The 16,380-nt window shown below is 45.9% G+C and overlaps 1 protein-coding gene across 1 annotated transcript in view; it reads left to right on the top strand.

Annotated features, from left to right (window-relative positions):
* The window catches only part of LOC140353693 (anoctamin-8-like), a 93,879-nt gene that overhangs the window by 49,085 nt on the left and 28,414 nt on the right, over positions 1-16,380 (top strand). The window contains exons 4-12 of the mRNA XM_072438368.1: positions 4,361-4,499; positions 4,588-4,684; positions 5,639-5,755; positions 7,143-7,270; positions 8,889-9,050; positions 9,783-9,935; positions 10,779-10,905; positions 10,996-11,051; positions 11,131-11,205. Of these exons, the coding sequence (XP_072294469.1) occupies positions 4,361-4,499; positions 4,588-4,684; positions 5,639-5,755; positions 7,143-7,270; positions 8,889-9,050; positions 9,783-9,935; positions 10,779-10,905; positions 10,996-11,051; positions 11,131-11,205 (1,054 nt within the window). The remainder of the gene's footprint in view (positions 1-4,360; positions 4,500-4,587; positions 4,685-5,638; positions 5,756-7,142; positions 7,271-8,888; positions 9,051-9,782; positions 9,936-10,778; positions 10,906-10,995; positions 11,052-11,130; positions 11,206-16,380) is intronic.

Below are 16,380 nucleotides of genomic sequence, written 5' to 3'. Positions count from 1 at the left end.
CGTGACTCACAGCCCGCCTTCTGCAGTGGTCACGTGACTCACAGCCCGCCTCCCGCAGTGGTCACATGACTCACAGCCCGCCTCCCTCAGTGGTCACATGACTCACAGCCCGCCTCCCGCAGTGGTCACATGACTCAAAGCCCGCCTCCCGCAGTGGTCACATGACTCACAGCCCGCCTCATGCAGTGGTCACATGACTCAAAGCCCGCCTCCCGCAGTAGTCACATGACTCACAGCCCGCCTCAAGCAGTGGTCACATGACTCACAGCCCGCCTCCTGCAGTGGTCACATGACTCACAGCCTGCCTCAAGCAGTGGTCACATGACTCAAAGCCCACCTCCCGCAGTGGTCACGTGACTCACAGCCCGCCTTCTGCAGTGGTCACGTGACTCACAGCCCGCCTCCCGCAGTGGTCACATGACTCACAGCCCGCCTCCCTCAGTGGTCACATGACTCACAGCCCGCCTCCCGCAGTGGTCACATGACTCAAAGCCCGCCTCCCGCAGTGGTCACATGACTCACAGCCCGCCTCATGTAGTGATCACATGACTCAAAGCCCGCCTCCCGCAGTAGTCACATGACTCACAGCCCGCCTCAAGCAGTGGTCACATGACTCACAGCCCGCCTCCCACAGTGGTCACATGACTCACAGCCCGCCTCAAGCAGTGGTCACATGACTCACAGCCCGCCTCCCACAGTGGTCACATGACTCACAGCCCGCCTCATGCAGTGGTCACATAACTGACAGCCTGCCTCCCGCAGTGGTCACATGACTGACAGCCCGCCTCATGCAGTGGTCACATGACTGACAGCCCGCCTCCCGCAGTGGTCACGTGACTCACAGCCCGCCTCATGCAGTGGTCACATGACTGACAGCCCGCCTCCCGCAGTGGTCACTTGACTCAAAGCCCGCCTCCCGCAGTGGTCACATGACTCAAAGCCCGCCTCCCGCAGTGGTCACATGACTCAAAGCCCGCCTCCCGCAGTGGTCACATGACTCACAGCCCGCCTCATGCAGTGGTCACATGACTCAAAGCCCGCCTCCCGCAGTAGTCACATGACTCACAGCCCGCCTCAAGCAGTGGTCACATGACTCACAGCCCGCCTCCCGCAGTGGTCACATGACTCACAGCCCGCCTCCCGCAGTGGTCACATGACTCACAGCCCGCCTCATGCAGTGGTCACATGACTCAAAGCCTGCCTCCCGCAGTAGTCACATGACTCACAGCCCGCCTCAAGCAGTGGTCACATGACTCACAGCCCGCCTCCCACAGTGGTCACATGACTCACAGCCCGCCTCCCGCAGTGGTCACATGACTCACAGCCCGCCTCATGCAGTGGTCACATGACTCAAAGCCTGCCTCCCGCAGTAGTCACATGACTCACAGCCCGCCTCCCGCAGTGGTCACATGACTCACAGCCCGCCTCATGCAGTGGTCACATGACTCAAAGCCTGCCTCCCGCAGTAGTCACATGACTCACAGCCCGCCTCAAGCAGTGGTCACATGACTCACAGCCCGCCTCCCACAGTGGTCACATGACTCACAGCCCGCCTCAAGCAGTGGTCACATGACTGACAGCCCGCCTCCCGCAGTGGTCACTTGACTCAAAGCCCGCCTCCCGCAGTGGTCACATGACTCACAGCCCGCCTCCCGCAGTGGTCACGTGACTCACAGCCCGCCTCATGCAGTGGTCACATGACTGACAGCCCGCCTCATGCAGTGGTCACATGACTGACAGCCCGCCTCCCGCAGTGGTCACTTGACTCAAAGCCCGCCTCCCGCAGTGGTCACATGACTCACAGCCCGCCTCCCGCAGTGGTCACGTGACTCACAGCCCGCCTCCCGCAGTGGTCACATGACTCACAGCCTGCCTCATGCAGTGGTCACATGACTCATAGCCCGCCTCCCGCAGTGGTCACGTGACTCACAGCCCGCCTCCCGCAGTGGTCACGTTACTCACAGCCCGCCTCCCGCAGTGGTCACATGACTCACAGCCCGCCTCCCGCAGTGTCACATGACTCACAGCCCGCCTCATGCAGTGGTCACATGACTCAAAGCCTGCCTCCCGCAGTAGTCACATGACTCACAGCCCGCCTCAAGCAGTGGTCACATGACTCACAGCCCGCCTCCCACAGTGGTCACATGACTCACAGCCCGCCTCAAGCAGTGGTCACATGACTGACAGCCCGCCTCCCGCAGTGGTCACTTGACTCAAAGCCCGCCTCCCGCAGTGGTCACATGACTCACAGCCCGCCTCCCGCAGTGGTCACGTGACTCACAGCCCGCCTCATGCAGTGGTCACATGACTGACAGCCCGCCTCATGCAGTGGTCACATGACTGACAGCCCGCCTCCCGCAGTGGTCACTTGACTCAAAGCCCGCCTCCCGCAGTGGTCACATGACTCACAGCCCGCCTCCCGCAGTGGTCACGTGACTCACAGCCCGCCTCATGCAGTGGTCACATGACTGACAGCCCGCCTCCCGCAGTGGTCACGTGACTCACAGCCCGCCTCCCGCAGTGGTCACGTGACTCACAGCCCGCCTCCCGCAGTGGTCACATGACTCAAAGCCCGCCTTCCGCAGTGGTCACATGACTCACAGCCCGCCTCATGCAGTGGTCACATGACTCACAGCCCGCCTCCCGCAGTGGTCACATGACTCACAGCCTGCCTCATGCAGTGGTCACATGACTCATAGCCCGCCTCCCGCAGTGGTCACGTGACTCACAGCCCGCCTCCCGCAGTGGTCACGTTACTCACAGCCCGCCTCCCGCAGTGGTCACATGACTCACAGCCCGCCTCCCGCAGTGTCACATGACTCATAGCCCGCCTCCCGCAGTGGTCACATGACTCACAGCCTGCCTCATGCAGTGGTCACGTGACTCACAGCCCGCCTCCCGCAGTGGTCACGTGACTCACAGCCCGCCTCCCGCAGTGGTCACGTGACTCACAGCCCGCCTCCCGCAGTGGTCACATGACGTCGTCTTGATTCATGTGTGGGAGAAGTGATGAGGAGTGCAGGGAACAGGAGGTGGCAGGGTTATTGCAGCAGTTTGAACATGGATCTGTGGGGAAATGATGATGAGCGGGATCCTGAATGGAGCTAAGGTGATGGAGAATAGAGGGAAGGAGCAAGGGCTCATGGGAAATGAGCTGAAGAGAGGCTAGTGAGGTCGAGGTGTGAAATAGGTGCGGGTGACCTTAGGATAACAAGAGCTGTTTGTCATGGCTCAGTGCGGCGCCATCCGGTGGTCACTTAAAGCGCTGTGCAAGGCCATTTGTCATTTACACCTCTGATGAGAGCGACTACAGTGGCCCTGCAGGGACATGTCCACAAACAAAGCCTTTTCTTTTAGATCAACATCTTTAATATAGGAAAGGTGCAGGTCAAATTATTTTGCAGTTTGTCTAAAACAAGCACGATTTCATAAAGCTCGTCACAAACTTAAGGAGCAGTTTTGTGTTAGAACAACGAGAATGAAAGAAAATGAAAGATCATCACCACCGTGGACTCCCTCTACTTCCTCTGCACCACCCTCATCAAGAAGGCCCAGCAGAGGATGTACCTCCTGCGGCAGCTGAGGAAAGACAAGCTGCCAGCGCAGATGATGGTGCAGTTCTACACATCATTGAGACCATTCTCACCTCCTCAATCACTGTGTGGTACGCTGGAGCTACAGCCAGGGACAAACAGAGACTACAGCGCCCTCTGCTGAGAAGGTGATTGGCTGCAGACTTCCATCTCTGCAGGACCTGTACGTCTCCAGGGCTCTGGGACGTGCAAGTCGGATCACTACCTCCAGGCAGGAGGCCACTCCCCTCAGGCAGGAGGCCACTCCCCTCAGGCAGAAGGCTGGTCCATCCGGACCAGAACATCTGCCGTTGGACTCATGAACACTTCTTAAACACCTGCCACTTCGTCGTTTGCTGAATGTCTCATAATGTTTTATTGCACAAAGCTTTAGTTTCTTGAGCAGTAACAACACAATTGAAATTACTTTTGTCCTGCATTATTTTTATTTAAGGAAATACATTTTCAGTCTCTGCTTTGGTAACGGCTGATATCAGGAATTAAATCCAAAGTATTAATATTGGTATCAGAACGGAAAAATCTGGATCCAAATATAATTATATATTTTCAAAAAATAGTATTTTCAATCCTTATGAACATGTTTTAAATGTGTATTATCATTGAGCTTTTAAATAATGAATGTTTTACAATGTCAGAAATGTCCTTGAGTTAATCAATAGTCTCTGATTTGACTCTGGATATTTTTTAAGCATACATTTGTCTCCTTTTTGCTGATTTTGCTCACTATAAAACCCTATATTAATATATATTCTTGATGTGGTGTGCAGCTTGTTGCGAGGAGCAGAGGAGATGGGCCTGAGGAAGTGTGTGAAACCAGAGTTTGGAGGAGGAAGCAGAAGCTTCTCGTGCGAGGAGGATTATATCTACGAGAGCATCGAGAGCGAGCTGTGCTTCTTCACGTCACAGGTAAAACAAACGTCTTCATCCTCATCCTCATCTTCATCTGCACGTGAAAGAGGACACTCAGCACTGTCCTGTCCCGTGTGTCCTGCAGGAGAGACAGAGCATCATCAAGTTCTGGATGGACAATCTACGTGCCAAAAACGGGGAAGCGCTTCACAATATCAGCTTCCTGGAGGGACAGCCAATCAGTGAGTCACAAGATTCTGAACTGTTTACATTTACCTCTGATAAAGCACGTTTAAAACACTCATTACAAATATATGTCTTACTATAAATGCACTTTTACACCATGTCTACTTGTACTTGTTCTGGAGTATAATTCTGGCCTTGATATTTATAATGATTTTGTTTTAGATCAGCTTCACACATCTTAATCTCACCTCTTCTTGACTCACGTCTAAACCCACAAACACATGAGAAAACTGTTTAATGAGTCTTGGTTAGTATAAAAGCCTGATCTAAATCACTGCTGAAATAGTTTGGACGTGGTGAGCATGTTTGGTTTCCGGGTCGACAGAGAGAACACATCAGTCAGCAGATTGAAAATGATTTTTGGATGAAATGTCTTGATTTTCAGAGGACAAACAGTTGAGACAAATGAAAGATTACTATACTTTCATCTGAACTTCAACCAAGACGTTTACACAATTTATCACATGATCAGATACTTATGTCGGCAGATCTAAGTCACTCTGAGCCGCTCCTCTACAGCATCGTCTACATCGGCTTTGACACCTTTTATGTCCTTTTGTTGCATTAATCGATCAATGCAAATAATATTCATTCAATATTCCAACAGAAATGTGTTCAAACATGTCGACATGTTAGAGCTTTAATGATCAATGTGACATGTCTGTAAACACTATGTTATTATTATAACAACAACAACAACAACAACAACAACAACTATATGTTGTTATAATCCTTCTCTTCTTCCTCCACCTCCTCTTCCTTCTCTTTCTCCTCCTCTTCCTCCTCCTTCCTCTTCCTTCTCTCCCTCCTCCTCCTCCTCCTCCTCCTCCTCCTCCTCCTCCTCCTCCTCCTCCCCCTCTTCTTCCTCTTCCTCCCTCTTCCTTCTCTCCCTCCTCCTTCCTCTTCTCCTCCTCCTCCTCTTCTTCTTCCTCCTCTTCTTCTTCTTTCAGTCCCGGAGCTGAGCGCTCGAGGAGTGATCCAGCAGGTTTTCCCTCTTCACGAGCAGCGCATCCTCGGTCAGCTCATGAAGTCCTGGGTCCAGGCCGTGTGTGAGAAGCAGCCTCTAGGTAACAACAACAACAACAACAACAACAACAAGCACAACAACACAACGACATATCTCAATCTGGAATGAGCTTTAAGTATTTAAAAAAACATTCACTTAAAATTCTCCAACATTTAGAACTTAAAGCTGCAATAATGAATCTGAATAACTGAGACTGATCGACTATTGAAAAGTTTATTTATTTTAATTTCAATAATCGTTAATCATTATCTCTAAAACACACGCTAAAAGACTGACAAAGAACAGCAACATTATTGAATCAAATGTCAAAAGAGAATAAAAGATACTTCTATCGAGAGAATTCAGTCACTACATTTGTATCTTTGTCTGGTAAATATACTTAAATAATAAATAATAGTTCAGACTAATTCAATCATCGTTAGCTGCAGCCCCAACGGAACCGATATATCGAAGCTGACTTGGTTTAAAGTGAAATGTAAATGTGTCACCTTTGCTTTCCTCACATACTTCTGGGCCTTGCTGAAGATTGTAGAGCACAATTCAAACACAAAGTCATTCCAAAGTGCTTCTCAGAACAAGAAGAGGTGCACGAAAAAGACGAGAGAAACAAATAGAAACATAATATCATTGACATTAAAAGAGAAGAGCGTCTATGAAGTCTTGAGATCCATTCGCGGCCGATCAGAACGTGCATTTCCCTGACTCTGGTGCGTACTCTGGTGCGTACTCTGGTGCGTACTCTGGTGCGTACTCTGGTGCGTACTCTGGTGCGTACTCTGGTGCGTACTCTGATGCGTACTCTGGTGCGTACTCTGGTGCGTACTCTGGTGCGTACTCTGGTGCGTACTCTGGTGCGTACTCTGGTGCGTACTCTGGTGCGTACTCTTGCGCGTACTCTGGTGCGTACTCTGGTGCGTACTCTGGTGCGTACTCTAGTGCGTACTCTGGTGCGTACTCTGGTGCGTACTCTGGTGTGTACTCTGGTGTGTACTCTGGTGTGTACTCTGGTGCGTACTCTTGCGCGTACTCTGGTGCGTACTCTGGTGCGTACTCTGGTGCGTACTCTGGTGCGTACTCTGGTGCGTACTCTGGTGTGTACTCTGGTGCGTACTCTTGCGCGTACTCTGGTGCGTACTCTGGTGCGTACTCTGGTGCGTACTCTTGCGCGTACTCTGGTGCGTACTCTGGTGCGTACTCTGGTGCGTACTCTTGTGCGTACTCTGGTGCGTACTCTGGTGCGTACTCTGGTGTGTACTCTGGTGTGTACTCTGGTGTGTACTCTGGTGCGTACTCTTGCGCGTACTCTGGTGCGTACTCTGGTGCGTACTCTGGTGTGTACTCTGGTGTGTACTCTGGTGCGTACTCTGGTGCGTACTCTGGTGCGTACTCTGGTGCGTACTCTGGTGTGTACTCTGGTGTGTTTGTAGATGACATTTGCGATTACTTTGGTGTGAAGATCGCCATGTACTTCGCGTGGCTGGGATTCTACACCACGTCCATGCTTTATCCGGCCGTCATCGGCTTCGTGCTGTGGATGCTGACCGAGTCTGACCAGGTGAACACACACAACACACACACAACAACACATACACACACACACACACACACACAGACACTACGCACACACAACACACACACACACACACACACAACAACACATACACACACACACACACACACACCACACACAACAACACATACACACACACACCACACACACACACACACACACACAGACACTACGCACACACAACACACACACACAACACATACACACACCACATACACACACAACACACACACACACACACAATTTACAGACTTGAGCAGAGGTCTGAGCGAGGAAAGAGATGTGTTTTTTGGAAACACCTGGAATAAAGAAAGGAGACGGTTTTGTGACGTTAGAGCTGTGCTAAAAGTGGAGCTAATGTGGAGCTAACAACAAGAAAAGACGCTTCTGTGATTGATGATGCTCTGTGAGGATCATCCAACTATTACCAGGCTATTTATTTCTTATTGTTTGTTTTTTTACGTTATGTTCGGCCTGCGAGTTTAACACTGATTTTCTGAGTTTAACACCTCAGATTTAGATTTAAAAAAAAAGAGATGCAACATGTAAAAAGTGAAAGGGAAGAAGAGAAGAAAAATAAAAAGGAGATTAAATAAATGCTTTAAATATATTACAAACATAGAAATCGATCAGTAAACAGGCTCTGTACTTGTTATACATGTATTGAAAACATAGCGTCACAATTAATTGGACCGTAAAAGCATTAGTCCCTGTGTTGAGGAAGTTAATAGTTGTTGGAGTTGAAGTGTCCTTTATCACCCCAATTCAATTCAATTAATTTTGTAAAGCCAAAAACTCACAGCCACAGTTAAAGGTTGAATGGACGATTTTTTTGGCCCAAATTTGAGTCTTATTTCCTCGTGGCGTGGACTGCCGATTAGTCCTGCCACATTATCAATCATAAAACGCACCTACCGCTCACCTGCAGCCGCGTACGGTTCGTCCCCACGTTTCCGCGCATGGATCTATCATAATATAGTTCCCTCAGTGTACGGGGCAAAATGAAGACGGACAAAGACAGTTCGAGCTGACGCAGAAGAGACGAAAATCTACGGGAGACGAGCGATGCGATGCGCTCCGTTGCGCTAATAAACAAACGCACGTGTGTGGTGTATCAGTCCGCACGGGGGAGTGCACATGCGCACTTCCACCTGCGTTCTCAAATCGCCGAAAAATTGTCCATTGCGCCTTTAACTCGCTGCGCTGCGAAAAACTGCTGATTTTACCAGTTAGAAAATTGGAAAATCAAACAATGAAACAGTCAATAATAGAGACGCTGATTAAACGATGTTCAAAGGAATTAAGTAGATTAATACATTTCCCAGCAGCCCCTAAATACAAAAACCCTGTGGGAAAAAGTAAAAATATTAGTAAACATAAATAACGTAAATGTATTTTGATAATTGTGAGCGTTAACTGATCGAATCCAACTTAAATTGCCTCGTTAACGTGCTCAGCCGCGACCAATGACAACGACACAAAAGTAAGAGCGCCCTAAGTGTTTCGGGAAAAGTCCGTCAGTCTTTAATTAAACGCGTCTGTTTTTGAGTTTCCACGTGTGATTCTCCCGTGACGCTGACGCCGCCGTCGCTCTGTGTTCCAGACGAGCCGCGACATCTGCTGCGTGGTGTTCGCGCTCTTCAACGTTGTCTGGGCGACGCTGTTCCTGGAGCGGTGGAAGCGACGGGGGGCGGAGCTGGCGTACAAGTGGGGGACCCTGGACACGCCCCCCGAGTCCCTGGAGGAGCCGCGGCCGCAGTACAGGGTGAGTGTCCGGGTGAGCGCTGGACGCGAGGGGGACGTGAGGGGGACGAGAGGTGGACGAGAGGGGGACGCGAGGGGGACAGGGAGGGGGACGCAAGGGGGACGCCAGGGGGACGTGAGGGGGACGAAAGGGGGGCGTGAGGGGGACGAGAGGGGGACGCCAGGGGGACGAGAGGGGGAGGCGAGGGAGACAAGGAGGGGGACAAGAGGAGGACGCCAGGAGGACAAGAGGGGGATCCGAGGGGGACAAGGAGGGGGACGAGAGGGGGACGCCAGGGGGACAAGGAGGGGGACAAGGAGGGGGACGCCAGGGGGACGGTGACGCTTCGGTGGTCCAAAGGTCAAAGTGTGCTACGGAAAAGTCAGGAAGTCAAGTTCAACCCTTCTTAAAACCAAAAATATGACAAAAAAAAATTCTATTTGTTTGACTTTTACTAATATTTTACAGGGTCAAGAGACTAAAACTACACTATTTGTTCTACGTTCTTCTCAGCAGACCTTTCAGATACATGAATGGTATATACAAATGGTTTAATAGTAACGTGTGTCATATTGAAAAATGTAAGAAAATGTCATTAGAATTAAACTTTTGGTGATTTATCTGCTGCACCAGGACAATCCTCTTCTACTTACTAAAACATGCTTAAAGCTTCAAACAGTGAAAGGGAGGGATTTAAATTTAAAGGTTAGGTACTTTCTTTCTAAATATGACAAACATGTGTCGTGTGTTCAGGGAGTGAAGCGCTGCAGCCCCATCACGGGCTGTGAGGAGTTCTACTACCCGGCCTGGAGGAGGCGTGTCTTCAGGTGGCTGGTGAGCCTGCCCGTTTGCTTGCTCTGCCTCTGCTTCGTCTTCCTCGTGATGCTCATCTGCTTCGAGCTGCAGGTCAGTGTTTCTGCATAACTGAAGTGTGTGTGACCTTTGATGACCTTCTGTACACTGCATTTAGCTTGAGGTTTGTGCAATATTTTAAATTTAAACTCACTTTTCTGATGCGATTCTCCATGTGACCTCCTGTAACAGAGTGAAACTGAACTGAAGTTTGTCCCTGTGGTGCCACCATACACATAAACACACAAGCGCTCGTTGCTAAAGCGTGATCACTTCAAACAAATCAAACGTTCCTTCATCCACAATGAGTGTCGAATCTCCATATTCAAGTATATAAGATATTTCAGAGGGCAGAGCTTAAAGCACTGAACGATGCCCTGCCCATCGGGGTTTCATAGAACTGTTTGTAACATATGTTTTACACAAGAATTATTATTAGATAAGATAAAGATAAAATCCAAAAAGTTGACACAAAGTCATCAAGAATGACTTTTAACAAGGTTTTGACCTAAATGAGGTCGATGGGCTGATACCAGAAGAAACTCTCTTGATTATTCATAATTTGGGTTTTTTGTAGGCTAATGCTAACGGCTAATGCTAACGGCTAATGCTAATGGCTAATGCTAACAAAATGGAGTCCCTCACATCAGCCATCAGCATTAAACACCTCGTCTAATAAATATATGTCTATTGGTCCTGTTTGTCTCCTTGAAGATGCATATGTTCAATGTCTCACACACAGTGTAGTCAAAGCAGTAACATCGCCATGGAGACAAGCAGCTGGCGGACATAGGGCAACTTTAAATGATTTTGAACAATACTGGTGTCTGAATATACATCTTCTCGACCTGTGCCTGTGTCATTGGTGCAGAACACTAAAGTGAACTCTTGTTGCAGGACTTTGTGATGGGGATCAAAGAAATGCCTCGACTGGCGCGATTTATCCCCAAAATCATGCTCGCCATCACTGTGACCGCATGTGACGAGGTGTACAGGAAAATCGCCTGCTGGCTCAACGACATGGGTAAGACATTCGGCACCAGTAAAGATCACATTGTAACTTTGATCCAAAAGGTCCATGTTTTACACTGGTGACTGTGTGATGTTTCCACAGAAAACTATAGACTCCAGAGTGCCTATGAGAAAAACCTCATCATCAAAATGGTTCTTGTGAGTATCAACGTTACAAAACAGAAACACGTTTAATTAAAAATGCAATGACTTTTTACAGCTTGTTTTGTTCTCTCAGTTTCAGTTTGTAAATTCTTATCTCAGCCTTTTTTACATTGGATTCTACCTCAAAGACATGGAGCGTCTCAAAGAGGTGAATGTCCCTCCATTATCTCTTCTTTGTCTTTATAACCACTGTGTTAGATTTAGTACATAGCTCACCTTCAAATCATATTTCAATACAATTATATTTCAGATCGTTGACCATGTGTGTAAAGTTTATAATTGTACTTCCTGGTTGCTCATGAGCACAGATATGACACAGGTAGAGGTAATTCCACAGCTGTTACCTAGCAACCAGACTGTAAACAACATAAATGTCACAACAGTTATGATTTGACACACAATAATACAATAGAACACCTTTATTTTGTTGAATGAGCGTTAAACTGTCAGAAAAATGTGTCCGTTAAGGGTAAACTGTTTCTGTGTTTTCAACGGCACGTTGCACACTGATGACATCACAGAGGGATTTGGCGCTACTTCCTGTCATTTTAAACTCTCATTTGTCAAAATGTCTTCACAAACTGCAACTAAACGGAAGTAAAACTGTGATAAACGTTTACCAAACTATATATTATTAGAAAAACAGGAGAACGTCAAATTAACTTCAAATTCAGTTTTTCATGGGTTTTGTCCCTCAGGGGCTGCTGTACTTTGGCTTTTAACACTTCAGAAGTTTCCCTTTTCCCTTTTCTTAGTCTTTAGTTGAGCTTTTTTCCTCTGGGACGTCTGCAGTTTTTAAACCCTCGGGTTATTTCGGTTTGAAGTTTTATATCCATTGAAATGTGGCGGTGGCTTGGCCCGTCACAAAAAACACTACATTTAAATATAATTCAATATAATAAACACATTGATGGGATTCATATTTGATCTATTATGTGCAGCTTTTTGCTATTTATTTATTGCCGTTTTGACGATTTGGTTAATTTAAAAAAGTCTCTGGGATAATCCTGCTTTAGGGCCAAGCGTAAAGTACCATCACATCACAGTTTATCATTGTGACAGCAGCAGTAGCTCAGTGACTCTTTTATCCACAGTGACACTTCGTATAATAACATTTTGGATGATCACAGTTATAGAAAAGTGTGTTCCTGTGAAAACCATCTGCTCGTGTCGCCGTTTCTCCTCTGACTTCCTGAATGGTTTTGTCGATAAAGATCTCACCTCGGTCTCACCGTGTTGTCAGTCGCCTCAGCTCCGGGGCCTCCTCGTTCACAGAGCGCCCCCTGTGGTGTCACGTGTGAGCTACAACCTGACACTTCCACTAATGTGCCACTATCTGAGAGGGATTTCAACTGTGTGGGATTTGTAGTGATGCTGTTGGCTGTGAAATGTTAGAAATGTATATGGCTGTAAGGGTTATTTTAGGCCTGATTTAGACATGGTTTAGATCTGATTTAGACATGGTTTAGATCTGATTTAGACATGGTTTAGTCCTGATTTAGACATGGTTTAGTCCTGATATAGACACGGTTTAGTCCTGATATAGACACGGTTTAGTCCTGATATAGACATGGTTTAGTCCTGATTTAGACTTGGTTTAGTCCTGATTTAGACATGGTTTAGTCCTGATTTAGACTTGGTTTAGTCCTGATTTAGACCTGGTTTAGTCCTGATTTAGACCTGGTTTAGTCCTGATTTAGACGTTGTTTAGTCCTGATTTAGACGTGGTTTAGATCTGATTTAGACCTGGTTTAGTCCTGATTTAGACATGGTTTAGTCCTGATATAGACACGGTTTAGTCCTGATATAGACATGGTTTAGTCCTGATTTAGACTTGGTTTAGTCCTGATTTAGACATGGTTTAGTCCTGATTTAGACTTGGTTTAGTCCTGATTTAGACTTGGTTTAGACCTGATTTAGACCTGGTTTAGTCCTGATTTAGACACAGTTTAGTCCTGATTTAGACCTGGTTTAGTCCTGATATAGACACGGTTTAGTCCTGATATAGACATGGTTTAGTCCTGATGTAGACATGGTTTAGTCCTGATTTAGACTTGGTTTAGTCCTGATTTAGACATGGTTTAGTCCTGATTTAGACTTGGTTTAGTCCTGATTTAGACTTGGTTTAGACCTGATTTAGACCTGGTTTAGTCCTGATTTAGACATGGTTTAGTCCTGATTTAGACTTGGTTTAGTCCTGATTTAGACTTGGTTTAGACCTGATTTAGACCTGGTTTAGTCCTGATTTAGACACAGTTTAGTCCTGATTTAGACCTGGTTTAGTCCTGATATAGACACGGTTTAGTCCTGATATAGACATGGTTTAGTCCTGATGTAGACATGGTTTAGTCCTGATTTAGACTTGGTTTAGTCCTGATTTAGACATGGTTTAGTCCTGATTTAGACTTGGTTTAGTCCTGATTTAGACTTGGTTTAGACCTGATTTAGACCTGGTTTAGTCCTGATTTAGACACGGTTTAGTCCTGATTTAGACATGGTTTAGTCCTGATATAGACACGGTTTAGTCCTGATTTAGACATGGTTTAGTCCAGATTTAGACCTGGTTTAGTCCTGATTTAGACACGGTTTAGTCCTGATTTAGACATGGTTTAGTCCTGATATAGACACGGTTTAGTCCTGATTTAGACATGGTTTAGTCCTGATTTAGACATGGTTTAGTCCTGATATAGACACGGTTTAGTCCTGATTTAGACACGGTTTAGTCCTGATTTAGACATGGTTTAGTCCTGATATAGACACGGTTTAGTCCTGATTTAGACATGGTTTAGTCCTGATTTAGACACGGTTTAGTCCTGATTTAGACACGGTTTAGTCCTGATTTAGACATGGTTTAGTCCTGATTTAGACCTGGTTTAGTCCTGATTTAGACACGGTTTAGTCCTGATATAGACATGGTTTAGTCCTGATATAGACACGGTTTAGTCCTGATTTAGACATGGTTTAGTCCTGATTTAGACATGGTTTAGTCCTGATATAGACACGGTTTAGTCCTGATTTAGACCTGGTTTAGTCCTGATTTAGACACGGTTTAGTCCTGATTTAGACGTGGTTTAGATCTGATTTAGACCTGGTTTAGTCCTGATTTAGACATGTTTTAGTCCTGATATAGACACGGTTTAGTCCTGATATAGACATGGTTTAGTCCTGATTTAGACTTGGTTTAGTCCTGATTTAGACATGGTTTAGTCCTGATTTAGACTTGGTTTAGTCCTGATTTAGACTTGGTTTAGACCTGATTTAGACCTGGTTTAGTCCTGATTTAGACACGGTTTAGTCCTGATTTAGACCTGGTTTAGTCCTGATATAGACACGGTTTAGTCCTGATATAGACATGGTTTAGTCCTGATGTAGACATGGTTTAGTCCTGATTTGGACTTGGTTTAGTCCTGATTTTGACATGGTTTAGTCCTGATTTAGACTTGGTTTAGTCCTGATTTAGACTTGGTTTAGACCTGATTTAGACCTGGTTTAGTCCTGATTTAGACACGGTTTAGTCCTGATTTAGACATGGTTTAGTCCTGATATAGACACGGTTTAGTCCTGATTTAGACATGGTTTAGTCCAGATTTAGACCTGGTTTAGTCCTGATTTAGACACGGTTTAGTCCTGATTTAGACATGGTTTAGTCCTGATATAGACACGGTTTAGTCCTGATTTAGACATGGTTTAGTCCTGATTTAGACATGGTTTAGTCCTGATATAGACACGGTTTAGTCCTGATTTAGACACGGTTTAGTCCTGATTTAGACACGGTTTAGTCCTGATATAGACACGGTTTAGTCCTGATTTAGACATGGTTTAGTCCTGATTTAGACACGGTTTAGTCCTGATTTAGACACGGTTTAGTCCTGATTTAGACATGGTTTAGTCCTGATATAGACACGGTTTAGTCCTGATTTAGACATGGTTTAGTCCAGATTTAGACATGGTTTAGTCCTGATTTAGACTTGGTTTAGTCCTGATTTTGACATGGTTTAGTCCTGATTAAGAACTGTTTTTGTCCTGACTTAGAACTGTTTTTGTCCTGATGCAGACATGGTTTAGTCTTGATTTAGACTTGGTTTAGTCCTGATTTAGTGCTGTTTTTGTCCTGATGCAGACATGGTTTAGGCCTCACTCAATGCTGTATTTGTCCTGATTTAGTGCAGGTTTAGTTCTTTATTTAGTGATGTATTTGTTCTGATTTAGTGCAGGTTTAGTCCTGATTTAGTGTTTATTATTGTCTAAAATGCGATTCAAACTTTTCCTAGGTTTTCTGCTCATATATAATACATTTTATCCAGACAACACGGGTTAGATAAAAAAAAAAAAAAAACATAAAACAACAATGACAACAAAGAAAACACAAGACAAAATGCAAAAGGGGAGTTGGAGTCTTTACACATTCACATGAACTTTTCACCTCATTTTCCACTTTATTTTTAATATGATTTAAAGCCCAGCGTAAAAACTGACTCTAACTTTTACAGTCACTAAAGTTGCTGAGTTTACAGTAAATGCAGGGTTCAGAATAAGCGGTATGGCATCGCAAAATGCGACGCAATTTCTCTCAAATGCGATACGTTCATCATAAAAAAAAGGGCTGTTTGTATCGCAGTTTTTGCGATACAAAAATGCGTGTTCAATTGTATAACCAAAGCGCCTAAAAGTACTGATCACTCGTCAATCGATCGTCAATAACGGCCTGACACATGTAGGACACTGTGTGGACATGACGAGTCCCGCTGCTGTCTCAGATCAGAGTCTGAAAGTGGGAGGAGCCACGTGCGCTAAAGTTTGCGTCAGATTCAGACTTCCGAGGTCAATAGCTCCTAAACGCAAAAGTCTTTGCAGATCATACACAGCCAAAATATTCATATTTACACTGCCAAGTGACACAACCTCGTTTTTAACAATCAGATGCGTATTTTGGGCGCAGCGAATTACATGGATCCGAATGTGCAGATGGAGCCGAGACGAGTGCTTAGGGACCGTCATCAAATGTGCAGCCGGAGCCGAGACGAAGTACTTAGAAACCATCATCAAATAGCAAAACGAAAAACGTTTTCTAGCTGGAATGGAACGTCAAATAGAGCGGTACAATTTGAATAACACAATAAATACACCATGATGGACACTACAGCAACCTTTATTTTTCCATCAGAAGCTTAACACATATTTTTTGTGAGTGTAAAGACAATTAATATGTAAATGAGACTCCTGCAAATAGTCATCTGATTGATGATGATATGGAAGAAAGTTGTAAATAAGTTAATCTAACTTGGTGTTAATTAATTTGTTCAATAACTAATTTCATTTGCAA

The sequence above is a fragment of the Eucyclogobius newberryi genome, unplaced genomic scaffold (genome assembly GCF_026437365.1).
Source record: "Eucyclogobius newberryi isolate DKJ021-1_F unplaced genomic scaffold, fEucNew1.0.hap1 SCAF_9, whole genome shotgun sequence".
Taxonomy (NCBI): domain Eukaryota; kingdom Metazoa; phylum Chordata; class Actinopteri; order Gobiiformes; family Gobiidae; genus Eucyclogobius; species Eucyclogobius newberryi.
The sequence above is the reverse complement of the archived record's forward strand: the minus strand, read 5'-3'. Positions and strand labels throughout refer to the sequence as shown.